The sequence below is a fragment of the Malaclemys terrapin genome, chromosome 3 (assembly GCF_027887155.1).
Source record: "Malaclemys terrapin pileata isolate rMalTer1 chromosome 3, rMalTer1.hap1, whole genome shotgun sequence".
Taxonomy (NCBI): domain Eukaryota; kingdom Metazoa; phylum Chordata; order Testudines; family Emydidae; genus Malaclemys; species Malaclemys terrapin.
The window spans coordinates 112,799,601-112,826,523 of NC_071507.1; the positions used below are offsets into that span (position 1 = coordinate 112,799,601).

The 26,923-nt window shown below is 48.5% G+C and overlaps 1 protein-coding gene across 2 annotated transcripts in view; it reads left to right on the forward strand.

Moving 5' to 3' along the window:
• Positions 1 to 26,923, forward strand: part of SOGA3 (SOGA family member 3) — a 77,523-nt gene that overhangs the window by 13,930 nt on the left and 36,670 nt on the right. Inside the window, exons 4-5 of one of the 2 annotated variants that reach the window (XM_054023226.1) lie at positions 24,898 to 24,969; positions 25,695 to 26,870. In XM_054023226.1, the coding sequence (XP_053879201.1) occupies positions 24,898 to 24,969; positions 25,695 to 26,870 (1,248 nt within the window). The remainder of the gene's footprint in view (positions 1 to 24,897; positions 24,970 to 25,694; positions 26,871 to 26,923) is intronic. The other variant, XM_054023225.1, reaches the window with a different exon arrangement.

The window sequence follows — 26,923 nt, forward strand, 5'->3', positions numbered from 1 at the left end:
TCATCCCTGTTATCGCTGTCATTTTTTTGTCATATTGATTGATTCAGTTTATTACGTACTGTTGTGGCCATTCTCTATGGGATTTTGTAGAACCGTCTCAAAGGACATTTCTTTGGCACATTTCTATAGAACTGGTCTAGATCCTCAAAGAAACAACGCAGAGAGGGCCAGATCCGTCCCCTTCATGCTGCGGCAATGACACAAAGGGGCAGAGGGCTGCTGTAAGAAGGCCACCAGGGATTCCCTTGACATAAGGGGGAATCTCTGCGTGGCATACATTACACCACGGCTCCCCCCAACCCCAAACATAATGGTGTGTTGAGGGCCTGATGGTAGGGTGATCAGATGTCCTGATTTTATAGGGAGAGTCCCGATATTTGGGGCTTTGTCCTATTTAGGTGCCTATTACCCCTCGCACCCTATCCCGATTTTTCACACTTACTGTCTGGTCACCCTACCTGATGGGGGCATGTAGTGAGTCGGTGTGGCTCCCCTCCTGTCCAGAAGAGGGAGCCCACGTGCCGGCACCAGAGTGGGTGGGACCACCACCGCCTGTCCCCGCCCCCCGGAAGTCAAGGGGCGGGACAGGAAGTATAAAGGCCGGCCGCCAGAGCTCAGTTGGGTCTCAGCCACCACAGGGAGCAGACGTGCGGCCGGTAGCTCCTGGCCAGGAGACCGTCGAAGACCGGGGCTTGGACCCTGGCTGGCCTGAGCTACCCCGGGCCCGCTACGAGGAGGAGCCGCCGGAGCCCGTTCACGCCCGCCACTGGGAGAACCCCTGGGAACCGGACCCCACTAACCCTGAGGGTGAGACTGGACCCGAACCCCTTCGCCCCTGCTGCTATCCAGAGGAGCCGCCTGAGGACCATTGGCCGGACTTCCCGGCAGAGCTACCAGACTTGCCGCCGAGCCCGGGCAGAGAGGAGCCCATGGAGATGGACTGGCCCGATCCCGGCGTAACGAACGAGGTAGGCTGTGAGGGGGATCACGGAAGTAGCCCGGGGATAGCCGACCCCGGTCCGGCTGCAACTGAGTGTGAGCCTATGTCAGTGTGTTGCGGCCTGGATACCCCACTGACCAGCAGCGGCAGCAACCGCTGTTAGGGCCCCGGGCTGGAACGCAGTGGAGTGGGTGGGCCTGCGTTCCCCCCTGCCACCCCCTGCACGGGTGGCAGGCTTCCCCCTCACCCCACGCTCGGCTACAGCAAGCCTAGGCGTACCTTACCAGAACTATCTGCTCGCTCAGCCCCTGCAACAAGGGCCTGAGCCTAACTGTGTTTGCCCCGCGCTGATCCAGGGCCTGGGCTTTGAACTATTTGCTCGCTCAGCCCCTGCAACAAGGGCCTGAGCCTAACTGTGTTTGCCCCGCCCTGATCCAGGGCCTGGGCTTTGGACTATTCACTCGCTCAGCCCCTGCAACAAGGGCCTGAGCCTAACTGTGTTTGCCCCGCCCTGATCCAGGGCCTGGGCTTTGAACTATCTGCTCGCTCAGCCCCTGCAACAAGGGCCTGAGCCTAACTGTGTTTGCCCCGCCCTGATCCAGGGCCTGGGCTTTGAACTATTTGCTCGCTCCGCCCCTGCAACAAGGGCCTGAGCCTAACTGTGTTTGCCCCGCCCTGATCCAGGGCCTGGGCTTTGAACTCTTTGCTCGCTCAGCCCCTGCAAACAAGGGCCTGAGCCTAACTGTGTTTGCCCCGCCCTGATCCAGGGCCTGGGCTCTGAACTATTTGCTCGCTCAGCCCCTGCAGTCAAGGGCCTGAGCTTTAACTGTGGTTGCTCCGACTCTGCACTAAAGAGCCGGAGTTTCGGGACTAACTGACTACTTGTTCCCACAGTAGTGAGTCGGTGTGGCTCCCCTCCTGTCCGGAAGGGTCGAGCCCCGGCTAGGACCTACTACATTTGGCGCCCAACGTGGGGCACGAGCCCCTGTCCCTGTGAGAAGGGGCTAGAGGGGGAGTGGCAGTTGCCTCCCCCCGTTCTAAGGAATGGATATGGAGCGGCTGTTTCAGCTGCTCACGGAGAGCCAGGAGCGGCAGCAGACGGCCCAGCTGCAGCAGCAACAGCAACAGCAGGCCGCTCAGCTCGCACAGCAACAGCAGCGAGATGCCGCCCAACTCCAGTTGCAGCAGGAGCAGCACACAGCCCAGCTCGAGCAACAGCAACAGCTGGTGCGGCAGTTGGGAGTCCAGCTGCAGCAGCTGCTGGTCACGCTCCCTTGCCCCGCACCGGGGCCGGCAGGGGAGGCTGCGGAGATGCCGCGGTTAGCTGCCCCCCTTCGCTTGACTAAGATGAGCCCAGACGACGACCCGGAGGCATTCCTGGTCACGTTCGAGCGGGTAGCCCTCGTCGCCGGGTGGCCCAGGGACCAGTGGGCTACCCTCTTAGCCCCCTACCTGACGGGGGCGGCCCAGGTGGCCTATCGTGGATTGGCGGCTGAGGAAGCACGGGACTACGACCTGGTGAAGGCCGCGATATTGGACGCCCTCGACGTCAGTCCCGAGACTTTCCGACAAAGGTTTCGGGGCCAGACTTACCCCACCGGGGCCCGACCGCGGGTAGTGGCCCAAACCTTAAAAGAAGCTTGCCGACGGTGGCTACAGCCCGGCACCCGGACGGCGGAGGAGGTAACCGAGCAGGTGGTGGTGGAACAGTTCGTGCACACCCTACCCTCCCGAGGGCGCGCCTGGGTGCTTCGCCACCGGCTGACGACGCTGGCCCAGGCAGTGTCACTAATGGAGGACTTCCTGGCCGCCGAAGATGCAGTAGGGCCCACCTTCCGCCGCCCCGGGCCCGAACCAGTCCGCGGCGAAAAGAAAGGGGAAACCCCGAGCGGACCACGACACCCCGCACCGAGGCCCGACCCCCGCCGCGAGATCCGGACCCGGCACGCGGACCCGACTCCTCGGACCGGACCAGTGGCCCCGGGCCAGGGGCCCCCAAGGGCTCGGCGAAGCCCCCCCCGGAGCCCAAGCCAAGAAGGCCCCCGGAGCAGACGACCTGAACTCGGACCCTGCTTCAGTTGTGGGAAGATGGGGCACCTCCGGCGAGACTGTCCGGAGATGGATTGCAGCTATGGGCAAGTGTGGGCGGGCCACACTCGAGCCAGGCCAGCCATGAACCCCAAGCTGACCGTCCCGGCGGCCGTCGGAGGGCGGACTACGCGGGCCTTGATCGACTCGGGTTGTGGTCAGACGTTGGTCCGTAAGGACCTGGTACCGCCGGGTGATACCCGCCTCGGATGTATTCATCTGCAATGCATCCATGGGGACGTCCGACCATACCCCAGCGCCCGGGTCCCCCTAACCATCGCGGGGATCACCCGACACCTGGTGGTTGGGGTAGCTCCCCATCTTGCATACCCTGTGATCCTTGGTCGGGACTGGCCGGCCTTTGAGGAAGTCCTACGGTCCACGCCGGCCCTGGGGGCTGATCGGTTGGGGTCCTCCTCCGAGACCCCCGAGCAGGGTCCGGCGACCGAGATAGACGACACGGACGCAGCGGGACCGCCACCGGAGCCGGCCCCTCAGCCCCGCTTCGATACCGATTTCTGTCGGGACCAGCGAGAGGATCCCACCCTTAGCCGCTTCTACGAGCAGCTCGCGGCAGTAGATGGGAGTGTTGTGGACCCCCAGCGGGCCACCCTGTGGCCCCATTTTGAGCTGCGCCGGGACCGGCTCTACCGCCTGGACCGTGACCCCCGCACCCAGGAACCACAAACCCAACTGTTAGTGCCCCTGTGTCACCGGAGGGCGGTAATGAAGTTGGCCCACGATGTGCCAGCCGCTGGGCACCTGGGGCGAGAGAAGACCCTCGCTCGAATCCTGGCGCGCTTCTTTTGGCCAGGAATCTTTCAGGAGGTGAAAGAATATTGCGCCTCCTGCCCAGAGTGTCAGAGGGTCGCCCCGCCCGGGATCCCCAAGGCACCCCTGGTCCCCATGCCAGTGATGGAGACGCCCTTTGAACGGGTCGCCATGGACCTCGTGGGCCCCCTCCCGAAAAGTGCCGCGGGGTTTCAATACATCCTGGTCTTGGTGGACTATGCCTCTCGGTTCCCCGAAGCCATCCCCCTGCGAAGTAGTACCGCCCGGTCTATCGCGGGGGAATTGCTGAAGATCTTCGCCCGAGTAGGACTGCCTAGAGAGATACTGACCGACCAAGGAACGAACTTCACGTCCCAATTGTTGCGACAGGTCTGTGCCCTCTTAGGCATCAAACAACTCCGGAAGTCCGTGTACCACCCGCAGACGGACGGGTTGGTGGAGCGGTTTAACCGCACTTTGAAAAGCATGTTGCGGAAATTCCCCGCAGAGGACTTCCGCCACTGGGACCAATTCCTTCCACCCTTGCTGCTAGCCATCCGAGAAGTCCCGCAGACCTCAACAAAATTTTCCCCTTTCGAGCTGCTGTATGGACGCAGACCGCGGGGCCTCTTAGACCTGATGAGAGAGACCTGGGAACAGTCAGCGTCCCCAGCCCAGGGCCTCCTGAAATATGTCATCCAGTTACAGGAGTACCTTGCCCAGGCCGGAGCCCTGGCCCGCGAAAATTTGAAGACGGCGCAGGAACGGCAGAAACGGACCTACGATCAGGGAGCCCAAGTCCGGGAGTTCCAACCAGGAGACCGTGTCCTACTCCTCCTCCCGTCTAGTGAGTCAAAATTGTTAGCCCGGTGGCAGGGACCTTACGAAGTCGTGCGTAAGGTCGGTCCCGTCACCTACGAGGTGCGGCAACCGGACAAGCGGAAGGGAACTCAGCGGTATCACGTCAACCTGCTGAAACGGTGGCAGGACCGGGAGGGCCTCTTAATCAACCCATGCCCGCCCGAGCCGGAATTGGGACCCCAGGTACCCTCGACGGATGACCCCCCGGCACCCCAATTAGGACAATCGCTCACAGAAGAGCAATGTAAACAGACTAACTGCCTGCTGCAAACCTTCAAGCGAACCTTCACGGCCGTACCGGGCCACACGTCCCTGGTCAAACACTCCATCCAGACCGAGCCGGGAAAGGTGGTTCGAGAGACGACCCGGCCCCTGCCCTATCGGATGCGGGGTGCGGTCGAGGAGGAAGTAAGAGCCATGCTGGCTCTGGGCGTCATCGAACCATCCCAGAGCGAGTGGCGTAGTCCGGTGGTCCTGGTGCCCAAGCCGGACGGTACCCGCTGCTTCTGCATCGACTTTCGGAGGGTAAACGCCATCTCGCGCTTCGATGCCTACCCGATGCCCCGTGTAGACGAGTTACTGGGCCGCCTGGGGGAGGCCCAGTATATCACCACCTTGGATCTGAGCAAAGGCTACTGGCAGATCCCCCTCGAGGAGACCTCAAAAGAGAAGACCGCCTTTGCCACTCCAACGGGGCTGTACCAATTCACACGGATGCCATTCGGTCTCCATGGAGCCCCGGCCACCTTCCAGCGGCTGATGGACCAACTTCTGCAGCCCCATCAGGACTATGTGGCGGCGTACCTAGACGACGTGGTCATCTATAGCCGCGGCTGGGAGGATCATCTGCCCCGGGTTGCGGCGGTCCTAAGGTCCCTACGACAGGCGGGCCTGACCGCCAACCCCAAAAAGTGCCGGATTGCCTGGCAAGAGACCAACTATCTAGGCTATACCGTCGGGGGCGGGCGGGTCAAGCCCCTCGTCGGGAAAGTCCAGGCCCTCCTGGACTGTCCCACCCCATCGACCAAACGGCACGTTCGGCAGTTCCTGGGCCTCGTTGGGTATTACAGACGGTTCATCCCCCAGTTCGCGACCATCGCAGCACCCTTAACTGGGCTTCTGACGAAGGACAGCCCCCGGCAGGTACGATGGTCCCCCGAATGTGAGGCGGCCTTCCGGACACTGCAGAAGTGCCTCTGCCAGGAGCCGGTTCTCTATAGCCCGGACTTTAAACGCCCATTCATCTTGCAGACCGACGCCTCCGGCGTAGGATTAGGGGCAGTCCTGTCCCAAGAAGTGGAGGGAAAGGACCACCCCGTAATATATCTCAGCCGGAAGCTGTTCCCCCGTGAGAGGAATTACGCAGTGGTGGAAAAAGAGGCCCTCGCGGTGAAGTGGGCCTGCGATGCCCTGCGCTTCTACCTCCTCGGGGCCCCGTTCACCCTCGTCACAGACCACGCCCCCCTCCGGTGGCTAATGCGGATGAAAGATAATAATGCCCGCATTATGCGGTGGTACCTCGCCTTACAACCCTACGCATTTACGGTCCAGCATCGAGCTGGTAAGGACCATACGAATGCGGACTTCCTATCCCGCATGGGGGAGATGGCAGGACCTGGCCCCGACAGGCGGGAGCCAGTCTTAAGGGGGGGTGTGTGTAGTGAGTCGGTGTGGCTCCCCTCCTGTCCAGAAGAGGGAGCCCACGTGCCGGCACCAGAGTGGGTGGGACCACCACCGCCTGTCCCCGCCCCCCGGAAGTCAAGGGGCGGGACAGGAAGTATAAAGGCCGGCCGCCAGAGCTCAGTTGGGTCTCAGCCACCACAGGGAGCAGACGTGCGGCCGGTAGCTCCTGGCCAGGAGACCGTCGAAGACCGGGGCTTGGACCCTGGCTGGCCTGAGCTACCCCGGGCCCGCTACGAGGAGGAGCCGCCGGAGCCCGTTCACGCCCGCCACTGGGAGAACCCCTGGGAACCGGACCCCACTAACCCTGAGGGTGAGACTGGACCCGAACCCCTTCGCCCCTGCTGCTATCCAGAGGAGCCGCCTGAGGACCATTGGCCGGACTTCCCGGCAGAGCTACCAGACTTGCCGCCGAGCCCGGGCAGAGAGGAGCCCATGGAGATGGACTGGCCCGATCCCGGCGTAACGAACGAGGTAGGCTGTGAGGGGGATCACGGAAGTAGCCCGGGGATAGCCGACCCCGGTCCGGCTGCAACTGAGTGTGAGCCTATGTCAGTGTGTTGCGGCCTGGATACCCCACTGACCAGCAGCGGCAGCAACCGCTGTTAGGGCCCCGGGCTGGAACGCAGTGGAGTGGGTGGGCCTGCGTTCCCCCCTGCCACCCCCTGCACGGGTGGCAGGCTTCCCCCTCACCCCACGCTCGGCTACAGCAAGCCTAGGCGTACCTTACCAGAACTATCTGCTCGCTCAGCCCCTGCAACAAGGGCCTGAGCCTAACTGTGTTTGCCCCGCCCTGATCCAGGGCCTGGGCTTTGAACTATTTGCTCGCTCAGCCCCTGCAACAAGGGCCTGAGCCTAACTGTGTTTGCCCCGCCCTGATCCAGGGCCTGGGCTTTGAACTATTCACTCGCTCAGCCCCTGCAACAAGGGCCTGAGCCTAACTGTGTTTGCCCCGCCCTGATCCAGGGCCTGGGCTTTGAACTATTCACTCGCTCAGCCCCTGCAACAAGGGCCTGAGCCTAACTGTGTTTGCCCCGCCCTGATCCAGGGCCTGGGCTTTGAACTATTTGCTCGCTCCGCCCCTGCAAACAAGGGCCTGAGCCTAACTGTGTTTGCCCCGCCCTGATCCAGGGCCTGGGCTTTGAATTCTTTGCTCGCTCAGCCCCTGCAAACAAGGGCCTGAGCCTAACTGTGGTTGCCCCGCCCTGATCCAGGGCCTGGGCTCTGAACTATTTGCTCGCTCAGCCCCTGCAGTCAAGGGCCTGAGCTTTAACTGTGGTTGCTCCGACTCTGCACTAAAGAGCCGGAGTTTCGGGACTAACTGACTACTTGTTCCCACAGTAGTGAGTCGGTGTGGCTCCCCTCCTGTCCGGAAGGGTCGAGCCCCGGCTAGGACCTACTACAGGGCATAATAGAAGTGGAGTCAGAGCACATTCTCTGTACATTTACCTTGCCTATTTAGACTGTAAACCCTTCATAAAGGAACCTTCTTTTTGTCATATGTCTGTATAGTGTGGGAACTCTAGGCACTACTGCAATATAAATAAATAATATTAGTAATAACCGTCCAGTGATTCTGAGCCAATGGCGCAGGCCCTGTATGGATTCCAGGGCACTCACTGGAGGATTATAGTTCCTTTAAAAATGTTTCGGTAATCTGGAAAGGTTAAATTCTGCACCAGTGTAATTTAATTTTTTTTCAAGTGTATCAAAAATTGCTCATTAACACGAAGACATTGTTTTACAGAATGAGTACACATTTCAACATAGACTTTATTTTACTGAAAATCTCTTCAAGGCCATGACAAATAATAGTTAAAAACTGTTTATCCCTCAACCCTCTGTGTTCAACTCACTCCCTCAATGCACCCTGCCCCCCCGAATAAAAGCCTGGGAAAATAGATAGGGTTTGCAAGCTGCCGCTGACAGTCAAAAAACTCAAGCTTTGTCAGATCAAAGGAGGAGTTGTCATGGCTTTCATGTCATTTATTGTATCCATGGCCACTGCTATCTTTAGGACTTCTTTCTCCTGGTCTCAAGTTCAACTCTTCAGTGAACACACATTGCTAAGTCAGATTCTCCAATGCTTCTAATAAGCATAGAGCAGCAAGAACAAGGGGCTAATAAACGATGTGCTAGGTCCCAAGTAAGAAGCCTTGAAGTTCCCTTTGTTTTGCACATGGAATTTGCCAGTGTATTTTTCAGTTATCCATTTGGGTGGGGTGTGGGGGTGTCAAAGCTACCAGCATTCCTAGTCAGACTCCTGCAAAGCACCACAACACTAGGTTGCTTGCCATTGCCCCATGCTGGAAAATAGGATATACTGTTATAGAGGTAAGCTTTGTCCTGTGTTTCAGCAGTATCCTGCTAACAGTGCTAGGAATAAGAAGCATATCGCAATACGGATGTGTGCTGTGAGGCATGTCTTGGTCCTTCTGGGAGTATGTCTGTGCAATTTCAAATGCAAAATCAGGTGAAAGAAATTGGCAGGACCTCATTCAGTAATGCAGATGAGCAGCAGGCAGCTAATCCAAGTTCTGACCATTACTATATAAAGGAATTATTATGTTAACTGTATTACAGATCAACAACTTGCTCATTTGTAACTTCCTCAAAATTACACTTTTTTAGGTTGTTAACCTCCATTAGTAAGTCACACAATGCTTGCAAAATGAGGTAAGCTGATTGAACCTAAGATAGCTGTACATACTCGTTCTCAATAAGCTATAGCCAAATGACACAGAACACTAGTGACATATGGTGGAATGTGCTAATCTAGCAAGGGTCTCCAGCTTTATGATCACAGTTTGAGTCTTTGGCTGGTGCAGAAATCATAGTCCTTTCTTTTGTAGTTGCTGAAAAAAAAATCTCCCTTTCAAAGGTGAGTTAACACAGTTTATAGGTTCTGTTGCACACAACTGATAGTGTAATTTGCATTAATTTCCAATGCACTCAATAAAAAACAAGAGTTTGTGGAGTATGATAAGGACATTGGTTATAATATTGGGGCTCTTTAGTTGGGATGTACTCTGAGGTCCACAACGTCAATGACTCATTCTGCACCTGTCAGAGAGTAGGCCTCTGTTCTGGAGGGGGAGTAGGTTATATCTGTTAGACAGAGATACTACAGAGATCATTGTGGACACATTATCCAAGCCAACCTTCATCACAGCCAACATGTACAGGCGGGTAGAAGTTGGTACCATCCTACCATTATGGCATTTTTCCTAATGCACTGAGCTTTTTGTAAAGTGGTCTGCAACCACAGTTACTGTTTTGTGTGAAGTAGCTATTTATGTGTGAATGTGCTAGGAATTAAAAATCAGCTTAAGCAAATATCTTACATGTAGCCTGACTGACTGGCTCTTTCTTTCTTTCTTTCTTTCTTTCTTTCTTTGCAAGAGAGAATGGATAATACATGTGTCAATGTTGAATACTGCATGCAAAATGGCTTCTCTGATTACACTGTAGTGTAATATTGAATATAAGTAATTATACAGAATTATGCATACACCTCTGTAGTGATTCTGCATTCATTACTAGCATGATATCTGTACCTTCTAAGCAATTCGCCATTCACTTCTGATTTTATTTGTAAACTGTACTTGTGATACTGACTGCAGAACTACATGACACAGCCCACCTTTCTTCTTTTAGTGCATTGTGATTGAGTATGTGCAGTTAAATTATGTATTTGTAGTATATGTCATTGAACATTACATAGAGTCACTGAGGGTATGTCTACACAGCAAAGAAAAACCCGTGGTTGCCCGTGTCAGCTAACTCGGGCTCACGGGGCTTAGGCTGCAGGATTGATTGTTTCATTGCTGTGTAGAACTTTGGGCTAGAACCTGAACTCTGGGACCCTCCCATCCTGCAGGCTCCAGCCCAAGCCCAGGAGTCTACACAACAATGAAACAACCCCGCAGCCGAAGCCCCGTGAGCCTGTCAGCTGGCAAGGGCCAGACATGGATTTTTCTTTGCTGTGTAGAAATACTGTGGGTTTGCATCAGTAATTGGTCAGACCTCTCCTCTGAATTCAGTGGAATCAACACTAGTTGGGGGTATGAAGCTGCAGGCAGGATTTTTGGTGTTTGTTCATTGCCAGCTGGAGGCTTGTTTTCCACTTGTCACAGTATTCACTGCATCAGGAGCCAGAAAACTCTGACATTTTCAGTGTCTTAGTAGATCCAGGTCCTTGTAATGTTCTGTAATCAGAGTGCCAAACGCTGCATCCATTGTTAAGAAGTAACAAAGTAAGTTTAGCCTATTGGACCAATTTTTAAAAAATAAATAAGTCTTTATTTCTGTGGAGATGCTTCTATATATTATGTGAAAAATTTCCCATCAGTAGTGATGGCAGCACATATGGAGGTATGGTAGAGAAACCTGTGGATAACCTTTCCATATTGCCTTATTTGATCATAATGGTATCATTGTATTAATAAATTTAGCTATTTCAACATTAAACCCAGTTTAGGATGATAATTATATGTTATGTATGCTTGTTTAGGTCATAGATGAGTGCTTGCATTTAGACGATATTTGCTGTGCACCTGCTCCCATCACTGTTGCCTGTAACAGGGACAGGTGTGCATACATCTAGAGTGTGACTGATGATGACCATCATGGCAACCTAATTACCAGGAGCATATGGTGTTACAGGTTTGACTAAACCTTTTTAATTTTGACTGGTACTAGTAGTTTGGATTTCCAATGAAATGATTTATTAGAGACAGTGCACTAGTGGCAATGTGCTAGGCCAGGGGTCGGCAACCTTTCAGGAATGGTGTGCCAAGTCTTCATTTATTCACTCTAATATAAGGTTTCGTGTGCCAGTAATACATTTTAACGTTTTTAGAAGGTCTCTTTCTATAAGTTTATAATATATCACTAAACCATTGTTGTATGTAAAGTAAATAAGGTTTATAAAATGTTTAAGAAGCTTCATTTAAAATTAAATTAAAACACAGAGCTCCCCAGACCGGTCGCCAGGACCCGGGCAGTGTGAGTGCCACTGAAAATCAGCTTGCGGGCTGCCTTCAGCACCCGGGCCATAGGTTGCCTACTCCTGTGCTAGGCTCTGTTTTGAACTTCTTCTTCTTTCGTATGGTTTGGGTAGGTAGCAGCAACTACAAATTTATATCTAAGTTTGATAGCCAGCACATTGCCTTCAGGCCCCCAGCAAAAGAACAAAGGGGACATTCAGATTTGATGTGCTCTATGGTTTGTGCCTGGTGACCACAGTCACATACAGGTGTTTGCCTCCTTTTCCATTTGAAGAGGGTTTATCCACATCTCCTATGAGATGTCCTGATGCGATTCAATCTGCACCAGTCTTTCCGACATAAAATCCGGTGGTTCCTCAACAGGATCAATGACGAGCTGTTTGTTTTGAGCGGTCAGAGTGCTCCATGTGACTCTCCACTGAGCCTCAGCATCAAAGCTGAGTGTAAGGATCTTGATATGGTTCCATAGAGGGTTGCAGGATTTTCCCTGAGGGGTGGGAAACCCAAGTCGTCAGACCATTCATCAGACCAATGGGGAAATTTTTTTCTTGTTGGTTGACCACTAATGTGTTTCCCTTATAGTGCACCATCTACAGTGAGAAGTAGCAGTGGTATGGTGACCACATTAGGAGTAAAGTGACCAGTGATAGTTTATATGTTTTGTGCTAAGCTCTTTCTCTGGTTGTCTTGGTGCATCTGCTGTCTTCTAGGCCGGCTATTGCATATCTGTGTACTTTTTTTATGCCGAAGGGGGAATTAATTAGCGCAGGCAAGTTAACATGATGTACTTTGCATCAGTATGCACATGCATGTGCATTCGCAGTGATCTGTGATTTATGTTGTGGTCAGAGTACTTATGAGTATTGTCTGCATGCTGTGCTGCAGTCTCTACTGTGATAGAATTAACAAAGTTGCATGAACACAAGCTGGTTCTCATTAGCAGGTGGTGAGCATTCAAACCTGGTCTATTGATGATTTTTGAAAAACTGAGTATACAAAAAAAGAATTTACAACAAGAGCCTGTAGAAGGGGTACAGATGGCATGCACTCTCTCAGACCTGACCACATTTTGCTACAAACAACTCCGCTATGGAACTTCTTCAACCCAACAAGTAAAATAACATGACTCCTATTTAGTGCACAGTACATTATGGAGGATGTGACGCTTTGGTAGCAGCACAATTCTGAATCTTGTACAAGTGTATTGTTCGTTTCAGTTCTTACTCACAATTACCAGCTCGGATACGCTGTCTGTTTGGTGTCTCCCTAAGTGGGGCCCCAGCCTATCAGTGTCATAGTGATACCGGTCTAGCTATTATGCAGCCATGTCATATATGCAGTAACTATGTTGTTGGGAGAGCACCTGGGATCCCTCTCACATTAGAATGGCTAGTCATAACTGTATACTGAACTGTAGAGCATCCGGACACTTGGGAGCTGAAGCCGTACAAGATGAGGCACCAAAAATGCCTTTGCATCCTGGCCAGTAACTGTAAATAAGCCCAGAAAGCAATGGATATGCCGTACAAGAACACTCCTACTAGTCCACAAAGTCTCCGCAATGAATTCCATTTTAGGAGTGACTACTTTCTCTACATGGTACGCATGGCAGTGCTACATAATCGGGAACTCTCTGTGGAGATTTGATGGAAATGCTGAGTTGGCAACGTATTCTGATATCAAACCCATCCTTTTGTTTCAAGTTTGAACACACTGCATTCCAAAGCCTTTTTTTCTTCTTTTTTTCCTGCAGTATCCAGGTTCTGCCAGGTGCCCTTACATGTGGCTGTTCCTAATTCCACATTATAGTAGTGTTCTGTATATAGACTTAGCCTGGACCATGTGTCTGCCGTTGCATACATTGTATCACTCTAAGGCAGATCACCAGTAATGTGGGAGAGAGAGATTTTGATGAGTTCTACTGCACTATTTTGCAAGTGATCTGCTTTTTTAGTGACCTTTGTGGCAATAGGTGAGAAGCCAGATGATTGCTTAGGGTATCTAGGTTAGCAGTGCATTACCAGTGATCAAGATCTCTACACTGAGCTGCCTATTGTCAAAATGAACTTTTCACATTCATAGCTAGGGGAGCCCTTTACATGGTATATTAGATTATCCTTAAGGCTGCTGAAAATACCACTGCTAATATGCATCTGTTTTGCACCAGGCAGAAAGGTGAGGATCAGTATGACATCTTTTTGCACCTGACAGTACTTGGTTTTCCTGTACCATGCCTCCTGAACTCACTGTGCCACCACTGCAATGACTTTATTGGATAGTGGCAGGATTACACTGATGAAGCGGGACAAACTGCCTACTATGCTCTGAAGAGTCTGACGCACTGTCTTCATTAGCTTAAACATGTGGGGGAAAAGGCACGTTACAAAACCAGCTTGTTTTATTCCCTTTTGTTATATGATGGAAAATATTCCTAGCTATTAGTTTTGTCAAACCAGTCCTCCCAAAACCAAACACAGACAGCAGAGAAGACAGAGGAAGAAAAAGAAAAAGCCAGCCCCTCCTTAGGATCAGGCAACAGGTGGGTGGTGATTGTTGTCAATTAAGGAGAGAGATGGCTCTTTCCATAGGCAAGCAGTGTCCCCTTGTGGTCTCTCTGTGTGCAGTGTGGAAGGTTGAATCAAGAGGTGAGGCCCAATTCTTTCCAATTCCCACATAATAAAGAGGTCCCTCTGTCCAGTTGGGACAGGATCTGGTGAGCAGGCAAGGATTCATATCCAGGCCTATCTAGGAGGTGCTGTTAGGCCTGAGAATACTGTGGCTTGAAGTTCAACAGACTATGCCTTCATTAGACTCCCAACTTGGAACAGAAAATAAAGAGAAGCAAATAGCGGGAGCAAACAAAACTGATGAAAAGGCCCTCCTTCAAAGTCTCTCTATATTTCATATTTTTTCGGTTTGTGGAAAATTATCTAGATCCAATTGCCGGCATTGGAGGATTCAGCTCTACTGGCCTTCTTGTGCAGAGGTCTGCAGTCTGTAAGATCTATCTACAAATCTGCCTGATCTCCTATTGGCCCTGAACACGGTGGATCTCAGGCAGTTCCACTGTGTGTGTGTGTGTGTGTATGTGCGCGCGCGTTGTAGGAAGCTATGGAACACAGCTTCCTGGGGCTTCCTCTTTCCTATTATTATTTATTTATTTATGTATTATTTTATTTTATTTATTATTTTATTATGTATGTATTTGCGTCATGGTAGTGTTCAAAGGCCCCAATGTGGGCTGAGGCCTCTTAGTGCTGTACAAATATAGCGCAGATGGTTCTTTTTGAGTCGCTGCAAGATCGGTGGATCTATAACTACATAAATTCACCAACCAGCCACCTTGTGTAGTTTTGACAAAGCAGCATTGTGCATCTCCTGAGGCTGTATTCATCCTACACAGTGGGTTTGATAGGCAGTATACAAACACAGGATAAAAAGACAGTCTCTGTCCCACAGATCTTACACTTTTACACGTTAAGACAAGAGACAACGGGTAGATATAACAGACAGACTGGGAGAGCACAAGGAAACAAGTTTACCATAGTCTCTGTTCTACCAAGTGCCAGGCATTTCAGTTCAAAGGAGTCACTGCACTCTGAGATTTGCCTGTGCACTCCAGGATTAGGGGATTGTGTTCGTGGTGACCGTCAACCTTAATCTGGTTCAGTTGAGTATGGCTAGATGTATCTTTCTTTGAATTTAATCACCAGTTCTTGATCAGTTGAAAGGTTTGGTGGTCAGTTACAAGGGGTATAGCCTCTGGAAGAAAAGAAGACTTCTCTTTCACCACTGTGCTGAACTCTGCTTGAGCAGAAAGTGCATGGTCACAAGCAACAGAAATCAGAATTGGGTATGCTGCATGGCTAGCACATGTACAGAGGCTGGTAAAGCTGACTTTCATGTCTCATTTCTCTGAGTTTTTGCATCAGTTTCTGAAAAAACAGATAAAAATGCAAATGAAAGTATGCTAGGTGTTGGTGTACTATTTCATTTCACACTAACGATAGAAATTTTTTTGCATGGCTACACTGCTATCTTTGCTTATTTTATGAGCAATGCTTTAGCTGTTTGTGTGACTGGCCCAAAATGTTTTGAGGGCTTTGTTAGCTAGATTGTAAATTTTGCTGTATATTTTCTCTTTTTGAAATTTTCTCAATTTAATCAACAGGTAACTATGATATTCAGATATGAATGAATCTGAAAATAATAAATAAAATAATTTAAAACAAAGCACATGTAAAATATAAATAGCTGAAGAAACCCCGTGCCCCTTTCTTCTGAAGTGGGATATTGGCTTCAACTAGTTTAAATGACTACATTGAGCTATTTATCTCTTCCTGGTTAAGGCCACCTGCATTCCATTTCCTTCTCCAGTGATGAATGTAACATATGCCATTTTTAATATTAAGAGGACACTGATAGGGCTGTTAGGGCTATAACTAGACCTAGCAACTTTCTGTTCAGTTCCTGGGTATGAATATTCACGTGCATTTCTTAATATCCCTCTGTGCTACCTCCCTGCTTCATTCTTGTGAGCAGGCAAGGTACTGAAATACACAGGACATTGCCCTTGAGTTGGGCAGAACACTGGATTGGTAGGATATGTAGGCTTGTGCCCATCAGAGACAAAGCAAGTGCCCTGGGTATGTTGCTGGCAGGTTGCCCAGCATGGTGATTGAGATAGTTTATTAGGAGTGTGGCCCTTGTCTTGGAAGGCTGATAAACTTTAGGAATGAAATGGACATTTTAAAACATATTATTTTGAGGGTAGAATGTATTTTCAGTCACCAGCCTGGAGAGGATCCATTCAGTTTCTAATACCGGTTCATTTGATTTTTTTAATGGATGATAGTAAAGTGATTATTTCAATTCTCGTGTCTATTCAGGGTAAGATCCCAGGGCCTGGCAAGAAGTGCTCAGAGCAAGTCAGGAGTTGGGGGAAGAGTGCAAAGGTGACTTTAACCAACTTTGCCTTTCCCTGAACTTGGGGCAACTCTGTGCGAGGCTGGTCAGTAAGTGCAAATTAGAGCAGCCTAGAGACCAGCATGGTACACAGATGCACCAATATCGGGGAGTGCAAAGATGGCTTAAAGCCAGCTCTAACTTCCAGTGGCTCCAAGAAGTTATTACAACAGCCAAGGATTGCTTAGGTGTAAGAGAACTGCATTCCTTTTTCCCTGGCCATGACATCTGTGCTGGCTGAAGATGGGGGCAGGGATGAAGTGGGAACGTTATGGCAGCCCTATGCCACCCACAAATCCCTCTATGTTATGGTGGTTTCTCATGTGGTTGGCTTCAGCTGCTCAGCCCTGATAAAGTGGTGAAGTTTTACCTGCATGTCTTCTAGACTTGCTCTGAGCAGGGTTACTCAACAGGCTATAAAAATGCTAACAGCCAGTTTAGTGCTCCCACTGAAGCTAATTCTGGTGGAGCTGCTAATCGCTAGTGGGAGAGTTCCCTAAAATCCTCGGTGTAGTCACCATTTGGTAGACCATATCTCAGTCTTTTCCACTTCAGATACATAATTTTTCATCAGGTATTCCAGAAATATCCTTAATCAATTTTCATTATAAATCTGTCTGACAAACACATTTAAAAAATCAAAGTATACTAAATTGATCTTCAAACTAAATCAATTATTTATTTAGTTTGTCATCTTTTTGGATCATAAGTGTTAAATACAATGGTAGATTTTTTTAAATGATGTTAGTTTTGTGTAACAATCCCTGACTACGTTTTATCTAAAGTACACTTGAAAAATCTTGAGGGACATGTTAAAAAAAAAGTTCAACTGGTTTAATATTTTCATTAGCAATAAACACATTGTTAATTCCCTACTAGCAATAATATTTGTTGTTTTAGGGAAATATTTTGTTCTTGCTATAAGAATGCACAAAAATATTGAGAACAGTTTTCAAATTATTGAGGAAAAATATTTTTGAGCACAAAAATTACATTTCAGACCAATAAAGTTAGAAACCAGCTTTGAAATATTGGTGCTAGGTCTGTTGCTGCAGTTGAGAAGCAGTTGGGGGTGTGATTTGGATGCTGCTGCATTGCATCTTGTGGTGATGTAATCCAGCCAAAGGAAAAGAATGGAGATAAGTAGAGAAATATATCCTAAAGGAATTCATGTGCATAACTATTGTGGACAAATAGATTTTGCACATGACAATTCTGCACATGGAAGTGACAGAATCTATAATCTATCTTGTCAGGTGTTAGTGCACCAAAAGTGCATACATAGGGTATATGCATAAAATCTTATATGTGCCAAATGGAGGTCATAGTCTGAAAATCAGGCTCCAAGCATCTCCATTTGTTATTTTTTTATTTGCCTTGCTCTTAAATGTATTTTTCCTTTTTCTATTTTGCCCTCCTGTATTTTCTCTCACTTCTTTCAATCCTAGCCCATCTCCTTTTTTACCCAAAACACTCTCTCTGCTTCCTGACCCTAAATCACGACTCTCTTTGTCACCGTGAGGTGCCTCCCCCAAACTCTTTCTCTCCTTCCATTTGGGGCCCAAAGAAAGATAACATGAGGAATCTGATTCCATGGAGAGGGAGGACATTTTTAGTTTGTCCAGTGTTTTTTATTCAGTCCCTAATTATTTTATGTTCAGTTTCCATTAAGTAAAATATCTGTTAGCAGCAGTAGATAATTTCACACATTGAAAATAGGATCTATGTTTTTTAAAAGTATGAAATATGAAAATAAAATGATGGCAGGTATGTGTAGACATTCTAAATTGCTATCAATCCTATTGAAATATCCTGTTGAATTTATTATTCGGGGACTGTAAGATATAGTGTTTGGTAGTCAGTAGATGACATTCTCTCTTCAGCGTCTGTATTGGATCAATGCTCTGACATGTTGTTAGAGTGCACTGTGTTTTTTGAAGAGGTCAGCTTTGGATCACGCGATGATTGCCTGTTCTGTTCATTCTCTCTGGGGCACCTGGCAGTGGCCACTGATGGAAGACAGGATACTGGGCTAGATGGACCTTTGGTCTCACCCAGTATGGCCATTATTATGTTCTTATGTTCAGAGGAGTTATAAAACTGAGGTTTTGACCTCCTGTGGTCATTAAATTGCCCATGGTACTTTTCACAGGAGAATGGGTGTTAATCCCAGTGTCCCACCCAAATTCCAATTGGGCACAATCTAACTACTCAAATCACTCCTCCAATTTTAATTGTATATGTGGTATTCTTTGTTGCTTTCTGCTATAAAATTATATAGTGTTGCTGTGTGCTGTTAAATAGCTGCTTCATTTCAGTAGAGGATGATATGAGCATTGGATATAGCTAAAATTTGAGACAAGCAGAATGAAAGGCAATCTATAAAAGCAAGTTATTGTTGTTATTCAAATATTAGAATCCTGGCTACCAAAAATAACTTTAATGTTTGTTAAAAATGTGAGGCAAGAGTAAACATGTTTATAGCTTTTCTCAAACCTGGAAAAATTGGATGAGGGTTTTTTTTGGCCAGTTTTATTTGTTGTGAGAATATTTTCAGACAGCCCTTGTCTTTAATTAGAAGCTGGGGGGCCTAGTGGAGAAGTTGGAACTCAGCATTTCAGCCAGGGCCAGCTCTGGCTTTTTTGCCACCCCAGGCAAAAAAGCCTCCCCCCACCCCTCCCGGCGGGGAGCACGGCAGGGGAGGGCGGAGAGCCCGCCATGGCACCGCTCTCCCCGGCTGGCCAGAGCGCCGGGGGGAGGGTGGCGAGCCCGGCCGCGGCCCCGCTCTCCCCTGCCGGCCGGAGCCCCGGGGGAGGGCGGCGAGCCCGGCCGGGGCTCCGCTCTCCCCGACTGGCCGGAGCGCCGGGAGGAGGGCGGCAAGCCCGGCCTTGGCCCCGCTTTCCCTGGGTGAGTGCCGCCCCCCTCCAGGTGCCGCCCCAAGCACATGCTTGGAGGGCTGGTGCCTGGAGCCGGCCCTGATTTCAGCACTTCTGTATATCTGGAGAGGTGCTGAGCTCTGGGAGATGGAAAAGATGAGATTAGGTGATGAAGAAGAACTATATTTTTAGTACTCCTAGTATTTTATCAGTGGGCAGCATTGGCAAGGATCTGTTGTGTGAAGGCTTTTAGTACACCTCTACTCCGATATAACACGGTAAAGCAGTGCTCCAGGGGGGCGGGGCTGCGCACTCTGGCAGATCAAAGCAAGTTTGATATAATACAGTTTCACCTATAACGCAGTAAGATTTTTTGGCTCCCGAGGACAGCGTTATATCGAGGTAGAGGTGTACTAATGCAATCGGTTTGCTTGTGGGGACTTTCCTTTGATAAAACTTAATGTGAAGCTGAACCTCTCAAGGTCCATCCCTTATCCATCCTTGAATCCATTAATTTGAACATCTGCCTTAGTTTTTCTGCAAGAGATAGTTCCAAAGTGTAATGCCAGGTCTTAGCCTGCCCACTCTCCACTCTGCAGCAGGGATATTCTGAATTGGCACATCCCCTGGGTGCCCTTCCCAGCTAGTGCCATCCACTTGCCGGGTTGTATTTGCCCTTGATGACAGTGAGGTGGTTGCGGCTGTTTCTCACTACAATCACCTCCTTACTAATGGACCTTTCATCATTGGTAGCCATAAGCCCCAGTCTGTGCCTGTGGAATCTTTGTGGACGTGTTAGCTGGGTTTGAACCTGGGGCCTTCAGCACTAGAAGCATGAGTGTCTACTGCTTGAGCTGAGAGACTAAGCCCCCTAATGGGCAGCTGTAGCCAACTCATTAATCTGTTATGTAAACCAGCCGCAAGGAGAGAATGAGACCCCTACTGTGAGCTACAGATACACACTTTCCTTCTTTCCTCTCCCTATTCTACATTTCAGAAGCAAGCAGAATAACCCATTATATTAGAGTTGACCAGTTTTGTGGTTTATAAGTTAATACATCCAGGAATGAGCTTTATGAAGGCATTTATACAATTTTATTTATAGCGGTTTTAACTAGGATTGGTGAAATACTGTAAAAATAATGTTTATAGACATGTATTCTAATTCAGAAAACCTGGTATGCTCATGCTCATAGCCCTCTTAGTTCACTATTTGCAAGTTTTTGTTCACATAACATTTAGGGAGTAGCGATTTTTATATGAATACTCATATTTATATGCAGACATGGGCACCTATTCACAAACAAGACTGTTCTCTACTTATTGGGCTAGATTTTTAGTTCAGGACTATGCGTGTGTGGGTGACCAAAGTGAACTGAAACCATTTTTGTTCTCCTCTAATTTCTGAGCTGTCTGGGGACCTATCTGGTCCCTGGCGTAACTCAGAGCAGCCACAGGGGCTATTGTAACTTACATCTGGAGGCCCCAATAGCCAGAGATCAAGAAGGTTGTGATGGCCATACCTGCTTTTTCCCAGCCACACCCCCTGAAGTAGTGTATGTGGGGGGAGGAGGCATGGCATAGGAGCTAGTAAGCTCCCTATATGCCATCCAGAGATTTCCCAGGCAGGGAAAATACTCAGATGGCCAGATCTACCAGCTCTCTGGCTGCTTTACGCTGATGGGGCAGAGCAGAGCAGCCAGTGCAGAGACCAAGATCTGACCCATTACTTATTTACGAATCCTCAACGAGGAGGGAAAGATAACAGAAACACAGCAGTGGCCAAAGTGTTAAATGCCCTTTTTGTTTCAGTTTTCACCAAAAACATTAGTAGTGATTGGATGACTAACATACATAGGCTCTGAGGCTAAAATAGGAAAATAACAAGTTAGATGTCTTCCAGGCAGCAGGACCTGATCAGCTACATCCTAGAATACTTAAGAAACTGGCTGAAGAGATCTCTGAGCCATTAGCGATTATCTTTGAGAACTCGTAGCTGATGAGAGAGATCCCAGACGACTAGAAAAGGGCAAATATTTAGTACCTATTGATAAAAAGGAGAATAAGGACAACTCAGGGTGATATAGAACAGTCAGCTTAGCTTTGGTACACAGAAACATAATGAAGCAAATAATCAAACAATTAATTTATAAGCACCTAGAGCAGGGGTGGGCAAGCTTTTTGGCCCGAGGGCCACATCTGGGTGGGGAAATTGTATGCAGGGCCATGAATGTAGGGCTAGGGCAGGGAGTTCGGGTACAGGAGGGGGTGCAGAGTGCGGGAGGGGGTGCGGTGTGCAGGAAGGGGCTCAGGGCAAGGGGTTGGGGTGCAGGAGGGGTGCAGGGTGCAGCAGGTGGCTCAGGGCAGGGGGTTGGGGTGCAGGGGGGGTGCAGAGTGCGGGAGGGTGCTCAGGGCAGGGGATAAGGGTGCAGTGGGGGCTCAAAGCAGGGGCTTAGCGGGCTCAGGGCAGGGGGTTGGGGTGCGGGGTGCAGGAAGGGTTCAGGGTGCAGGCTCCATCCTGGCGCCACTTACCTTGAGCTGCTCTGGGGTGACAGTGGTGCGCAGCGGAGCTAAGGCAGCCGCCCTGGCCCCATGCTGCTCCCGGAAGTGACCAGCATGTTCGGCAGTGGCTCCTGTGGGTGGGGTGGCGTTCACTGTTCCCAGCCAATGGGAGCTGCAGGGGGCGGTACTTGCAGGCGAGGGCAGCACACAGAGCTCTCTGCCTCCTCCCCCCCCACCCTAGGGGCCACACGGACGTGGTGCTGGCTGCTTCCGGGAGCAGCGTGCAGCCAGGGCAGGCAGGGAGCCTGCCTTAGCCCCGCTGTGCCATGGGTCTGGCAATCTCGTGGGCCGGACTGAAAGCCCAGACAAGCTGGATCTGGCCCGCAGGCTGTAGTTCGCCCTCCCCTGACCTATTGGAAAATAAGGAAAATCAACATGGATTTGTCAAGACAAAATCATGTCAAACCAACCTAATATCCTTCTTTGACAAGGTAACAAGCCTTGTGGATGGGGAAAGCAGTAGATGTGATATATCTCAACTTTAGTAAGGCTTTTGATACTGTCTAACATAACCTTCTCATGAACAAACTAGAGAAATACAGCCTTGATTAACCTACTGTAAGGTGGTGCACAACTGGTTGAAAAAGCATAGTCAGAGAGTAGTTATCAATGGTTCACACTCAAGCTGGAAAGGCATATTGAGTGGGGTTCTGCAGGGATCTGTCCTGTGTCTGGTTCTGTTCAATATCTTCATAAATGATTTAGATAATGGCATAGAGAGTATGCTTATAGAGTTTGCTTATAGAGGATGATACCAAGCTGGGAGGGATTGCAAGCACTTTGGAGGACAGGTTTAGAATTCTTGACAAACTGAAGAAATGATCTGAAATAAATAGGATGAAATTCAATAAGGACAAATGCAAAGTACTCCACTTAAGAAAGAATAATCAGTTGCACACATACAAAATGGGAAATGCCTGCCTAGGAAGGAGTACTGTGAGTTATAGTGGATCACTATATGTGTCAAATATGTGTCAATGTAACACTGTTGCAAAAAAAGCAAACATCATCCTGGGCTGTATTAGCTGGAGTGTTGTCAGCAAGACATGAGAAGTAATTCTTCCACTCTACTCAGCACTTAAAAGGCTCAATTGGAGTACTGTGTCCAGTTCTGGGCACCACATTTCGCTAAAGATGTGGACAAATTGGGGAAAGTCCAAAGGAGAGCAACAAAAATGATTAAAGGTCTAGAAAATATGACTTACAAGGAAAGATTGAAAAAATTTTGTTTGTTTAGTCTGGAGAAGAGAAGATTGAAAGGGGACATGATAACAGTCTTCAAGCATGTAAAAGGTTGATTTAAAGATAAGTGTGATAAATTGTGCTCCTTAACCACTGAGGACAGGACAAAATGTAATGGCCTTAAATTGAAGCAAGGCAGATGTAGGTTAGACATTAGCAAAAGCTTCCTAACTGTAAAGGTAATTAAGCACTAGAACAAATTACCTAGTGAGATTGTGGAATCTCCGTCATTGGAGGTTTTTAAGGACAGTTTAGACAAATACCTGTCAGGTATGGTCTAGATCAGTGGTTCTCAACCAGGGATCCGGGACTCCCTAGTGGGCCTCGGGCAGGTTTCAGGGGGTCCGCCAAACAGGGTCAGAATTAGACTTGCTGTGGCCCAGGGCAGAAAGCCAAAGCCCCACCACCTGGGGCTGAAGCCCAGGGCCCTGAGCCCCACCACCCGGGGCTGAAGTTGAAGCCTGAGCAATGTAGCTTTGTGGGGGGCCCTGTGGCATGGGGCCCTAGGCAACTGCCCTGCTTGCTATCCACTAACGCTGGCCCTGGCTTTTATATGCAGAAAAGCAGTTGTGGCACTGGTGGGCCATGGAGTTTTTATTGCATGTTGGGTGGGGGAGGCTCAGAAAGAAAAAGGTTGAAAACCCCTGGTCTAGATAATACTTAGGCCATGTCTGCACTTCAGAATTAAGTTGACTTAACTTACCTTGGCATACAGCTGCTGCAGTAATTACATCACTTGTGCATGTCTACTTTACTCCTTGTGTCAGTGGTGTGCATCCTCACCAGGAGTGCTTGTATGTATTATACTGTCAGTGTGCGGCATTGTGGGCTGGTTCCTGAAAGCCAGTAACTGTCGACATAAGCAATGCAGTGTCTGCACTGATACTGCATCAACCTAACTACATCAACCTTGACGTTGCGTCGCTCATGGAGGTGGAGTTATTAAGTCTGCGTAGCGGGGCAGTTACATTGGCGGGAGCGAAATTTAAGTGTAGACACTTCCATAGTTAGGTTGACGTAAGCTGCCTTGCATCGACCTAACTCTGTAGTGTAGACCAGACCTTAGTTCTGCTTCAGTACAGGGGACTGGACTAGATGACCTATTGAGGTCCCTTCCAGGCCTACATTTCTATGATTCCCATATTTAAAAGCTTCCAGTTATCTAATCAGATAGAAGAAACAATATCATGTGACTTTCGTGACCCATCCTGCTCTGTGAATAGTGAACCATTTGCAAATATTCTGCTACTTGAAAATTGGCCAGCTAGACAATTTGGTTAATACCTGTGACTAATTAATACTTTTACAGACATCAGGATTGGTTTGCAAACAAACAGTGAACAGAAGAGAGGACTAAGCCCATCAGATAATTGATTCATAACAAATTATTTCACCAGCTCTAGTGCTAAAAATTTTTTTTTAAATAAAAGCAGGGAGGCCTAATTTTCTGATCACTGGGAACTGCCTGTTTCTGATTCCTTCTTTGGCCTTGGGCAGAAGTCACTTAAGCTCCCGGAGTGAAATCCTGGCCCCATCGATGTTAATGGAAGAACTTCATTGACTTCAATGAAGCCAGGATGTCACCCCTTGCCTTAATTTACCCATCTGTACAATATGAGTTATAATGATAAGTTTATTACCTACCTCATGGGGATGTTGTAAGTTTTTATTTTTTGATGTCTGAATATTGAAAATGCAACCAAGAGTGGTTACTATTTTACGATGCCTTGTATAGCATTTATGTTGTGTTATTTTAAGGTAGAATTATTTCCCTTGTTTGTGATATTACAGGAATTAGAAGAAGCAGTCCAAATAATTGTATGTGATTTGGTATGTTTTAGAAAAGGGGACTGAATTAGATACATGATTAGTGACATGTTCAATGTATCTCTCTTTTTTGTAGCTGTCGTTGAAAAGAAGAGGGAGCAAAGACTTGCAGAAATCAGAAAAAAAGTCACAGCAGACACCCACTGAGGTATGTTGAAGTAATAACAGCCCAGATCCTCCGCTTGAGGCTTCAGTGGAGCTACACCAATTTACATGAACTGAGGACCTGGCCCTTTGTTTTTGTTGTTAGTTTTGATGTTTAGTATTATATCATACTGCTGTATGGGATATAAGGCTCTTGGGCCCAAATCTGCAGTCTTGACAACTGACCCAATCCTGCACTGAGAACATTACAAGTGCATTGACTGCAGTAGGGCTCTGCATGGGCTCAGAAGTACAATTTGTCGGATCTGGATGAAAGGCAAAACTCCCATTGAAGTCAACAAGAGTTTCATCTGAATCAGGACTCCAGGACTTGGCCCTTTGAGTGTGGACTTTGAGACTCCTTTATATATATGTTGTCTTATTTAACTGACTTTCAATTTTGGTTTTTCAGCCTTTTGTAATGAAGCTTAGAAAGTATCCGCTCACTCTCTTTTCACTTTCCACACATCATGAGCCAATAAAACCTTAGTCTTTCTTGAAAGGGTGCTGAAAACGTATGTTTTCTGGGAACAGTGCAGGCTTTCATAGCAAAGAAAGCAGGCTTTTTTGTCTTAATCTCATCTTCAGATGTAGAAAAATAATTGTTATAATCATATTTTAACTTCTGATGGCATAGTGCTTGTATTGTTAACCTTTTAATTTAAAGCTGTGTTTGATTTCAAGTGATGCGCTCTTTATTGACATAAAATTATTTTCATTTTTTTTAAGGAGGACAACGAAGATCTGAAATGCCAGTTGCAGTTTGTTAAAGAAGAAGCTGCCCTTATGAGGAAAAAAATGGCTAAAATTGATAAGGAGAAAGACAGATTTGAACATGAGCTTCAAAAATATAGATCATTTTATGGGGATCTAGACAGTCCCTTACCAAAAGGTGAAGCTGGAGGACCACCTACCACAAGGGAAGCAGAACTCAAGCTTAGATTGAGATTAGTAGAGGAAGAAGCCAACATCCTTGGAAGGAAAATAGTAGAACTGGAAGTAGAAAATAGAGGACTGAAAGCAGAGCTTGATGATTTAAGAGGAGATGATTTCTCAGGAACAGCAAATCCCCTCATGGGGGAACAGAGTGAATCTCTCTCAGAGTTACGGCAGCATTTGCAGCTAGTTGAAGATGAGACAGAATTGCTGAGGAGAAACTTGGCTGACCTGGAGGAACAAAACAAGCGCATCACAACAGAGCTAAACAAATACAAATACAAGTCTGGCACCCATGAGAGCTCGAGGCACCATGATAATGCCAAGACAGAAGCACTGCAAGAAGAGCTAAAAGCTGCCCGAATGCAAATCAATGAGCTCAGTGGCAAAGTCATGCAACTTCAGTATGAAAACAGAGTGTTAATGTCCAACATGCAGCGCTATGACTTGGCCTCTCACCTTGGGATCCGGGGCAGCCCCAGAGACAGTGATGCTGAAAGTGATGCAGGGAAAAAAGAAAGTGATGATGATTCCCGCCCTCCGCACCGCAAAAGGGAAGGTCCCATTGGAGGGGAAAGTGACTCTGAGGAGGTACGCAATATCCGGTGCCTGACTCCCACTAGGTCTTTTTATCCTACACCAACTGGGTGGCAGAAGAGCTTCACAGATCGGCAGCAGATGAAGGACATCCGCTCTGAAGCCGAGCGACTGGGCAAGACGATAGATCGCCTGATTTCTGATACGAGTACCATCATAACGGAGGCAAGAATTTATGTGGCCAACGGGGATCTGTTCGGACTCATGGATGAAGAAGATGATGGCAGTAGGATTCGGGAGCATGAGCTTCTTTATCGAATCAATGCACAGATGAAGGCATTTAGGAAAGAACTCCAGACTTTCATCGACAGACTAGAAGTTCCAAAGTCATCAGATGACCGAAGTGCAGATGAACCTTTGTCAGTGAGTCAGGTAGTTTTTTACTTATTACAGCCTAGAGGTAAAAAGACACTGCCAAATAGTTT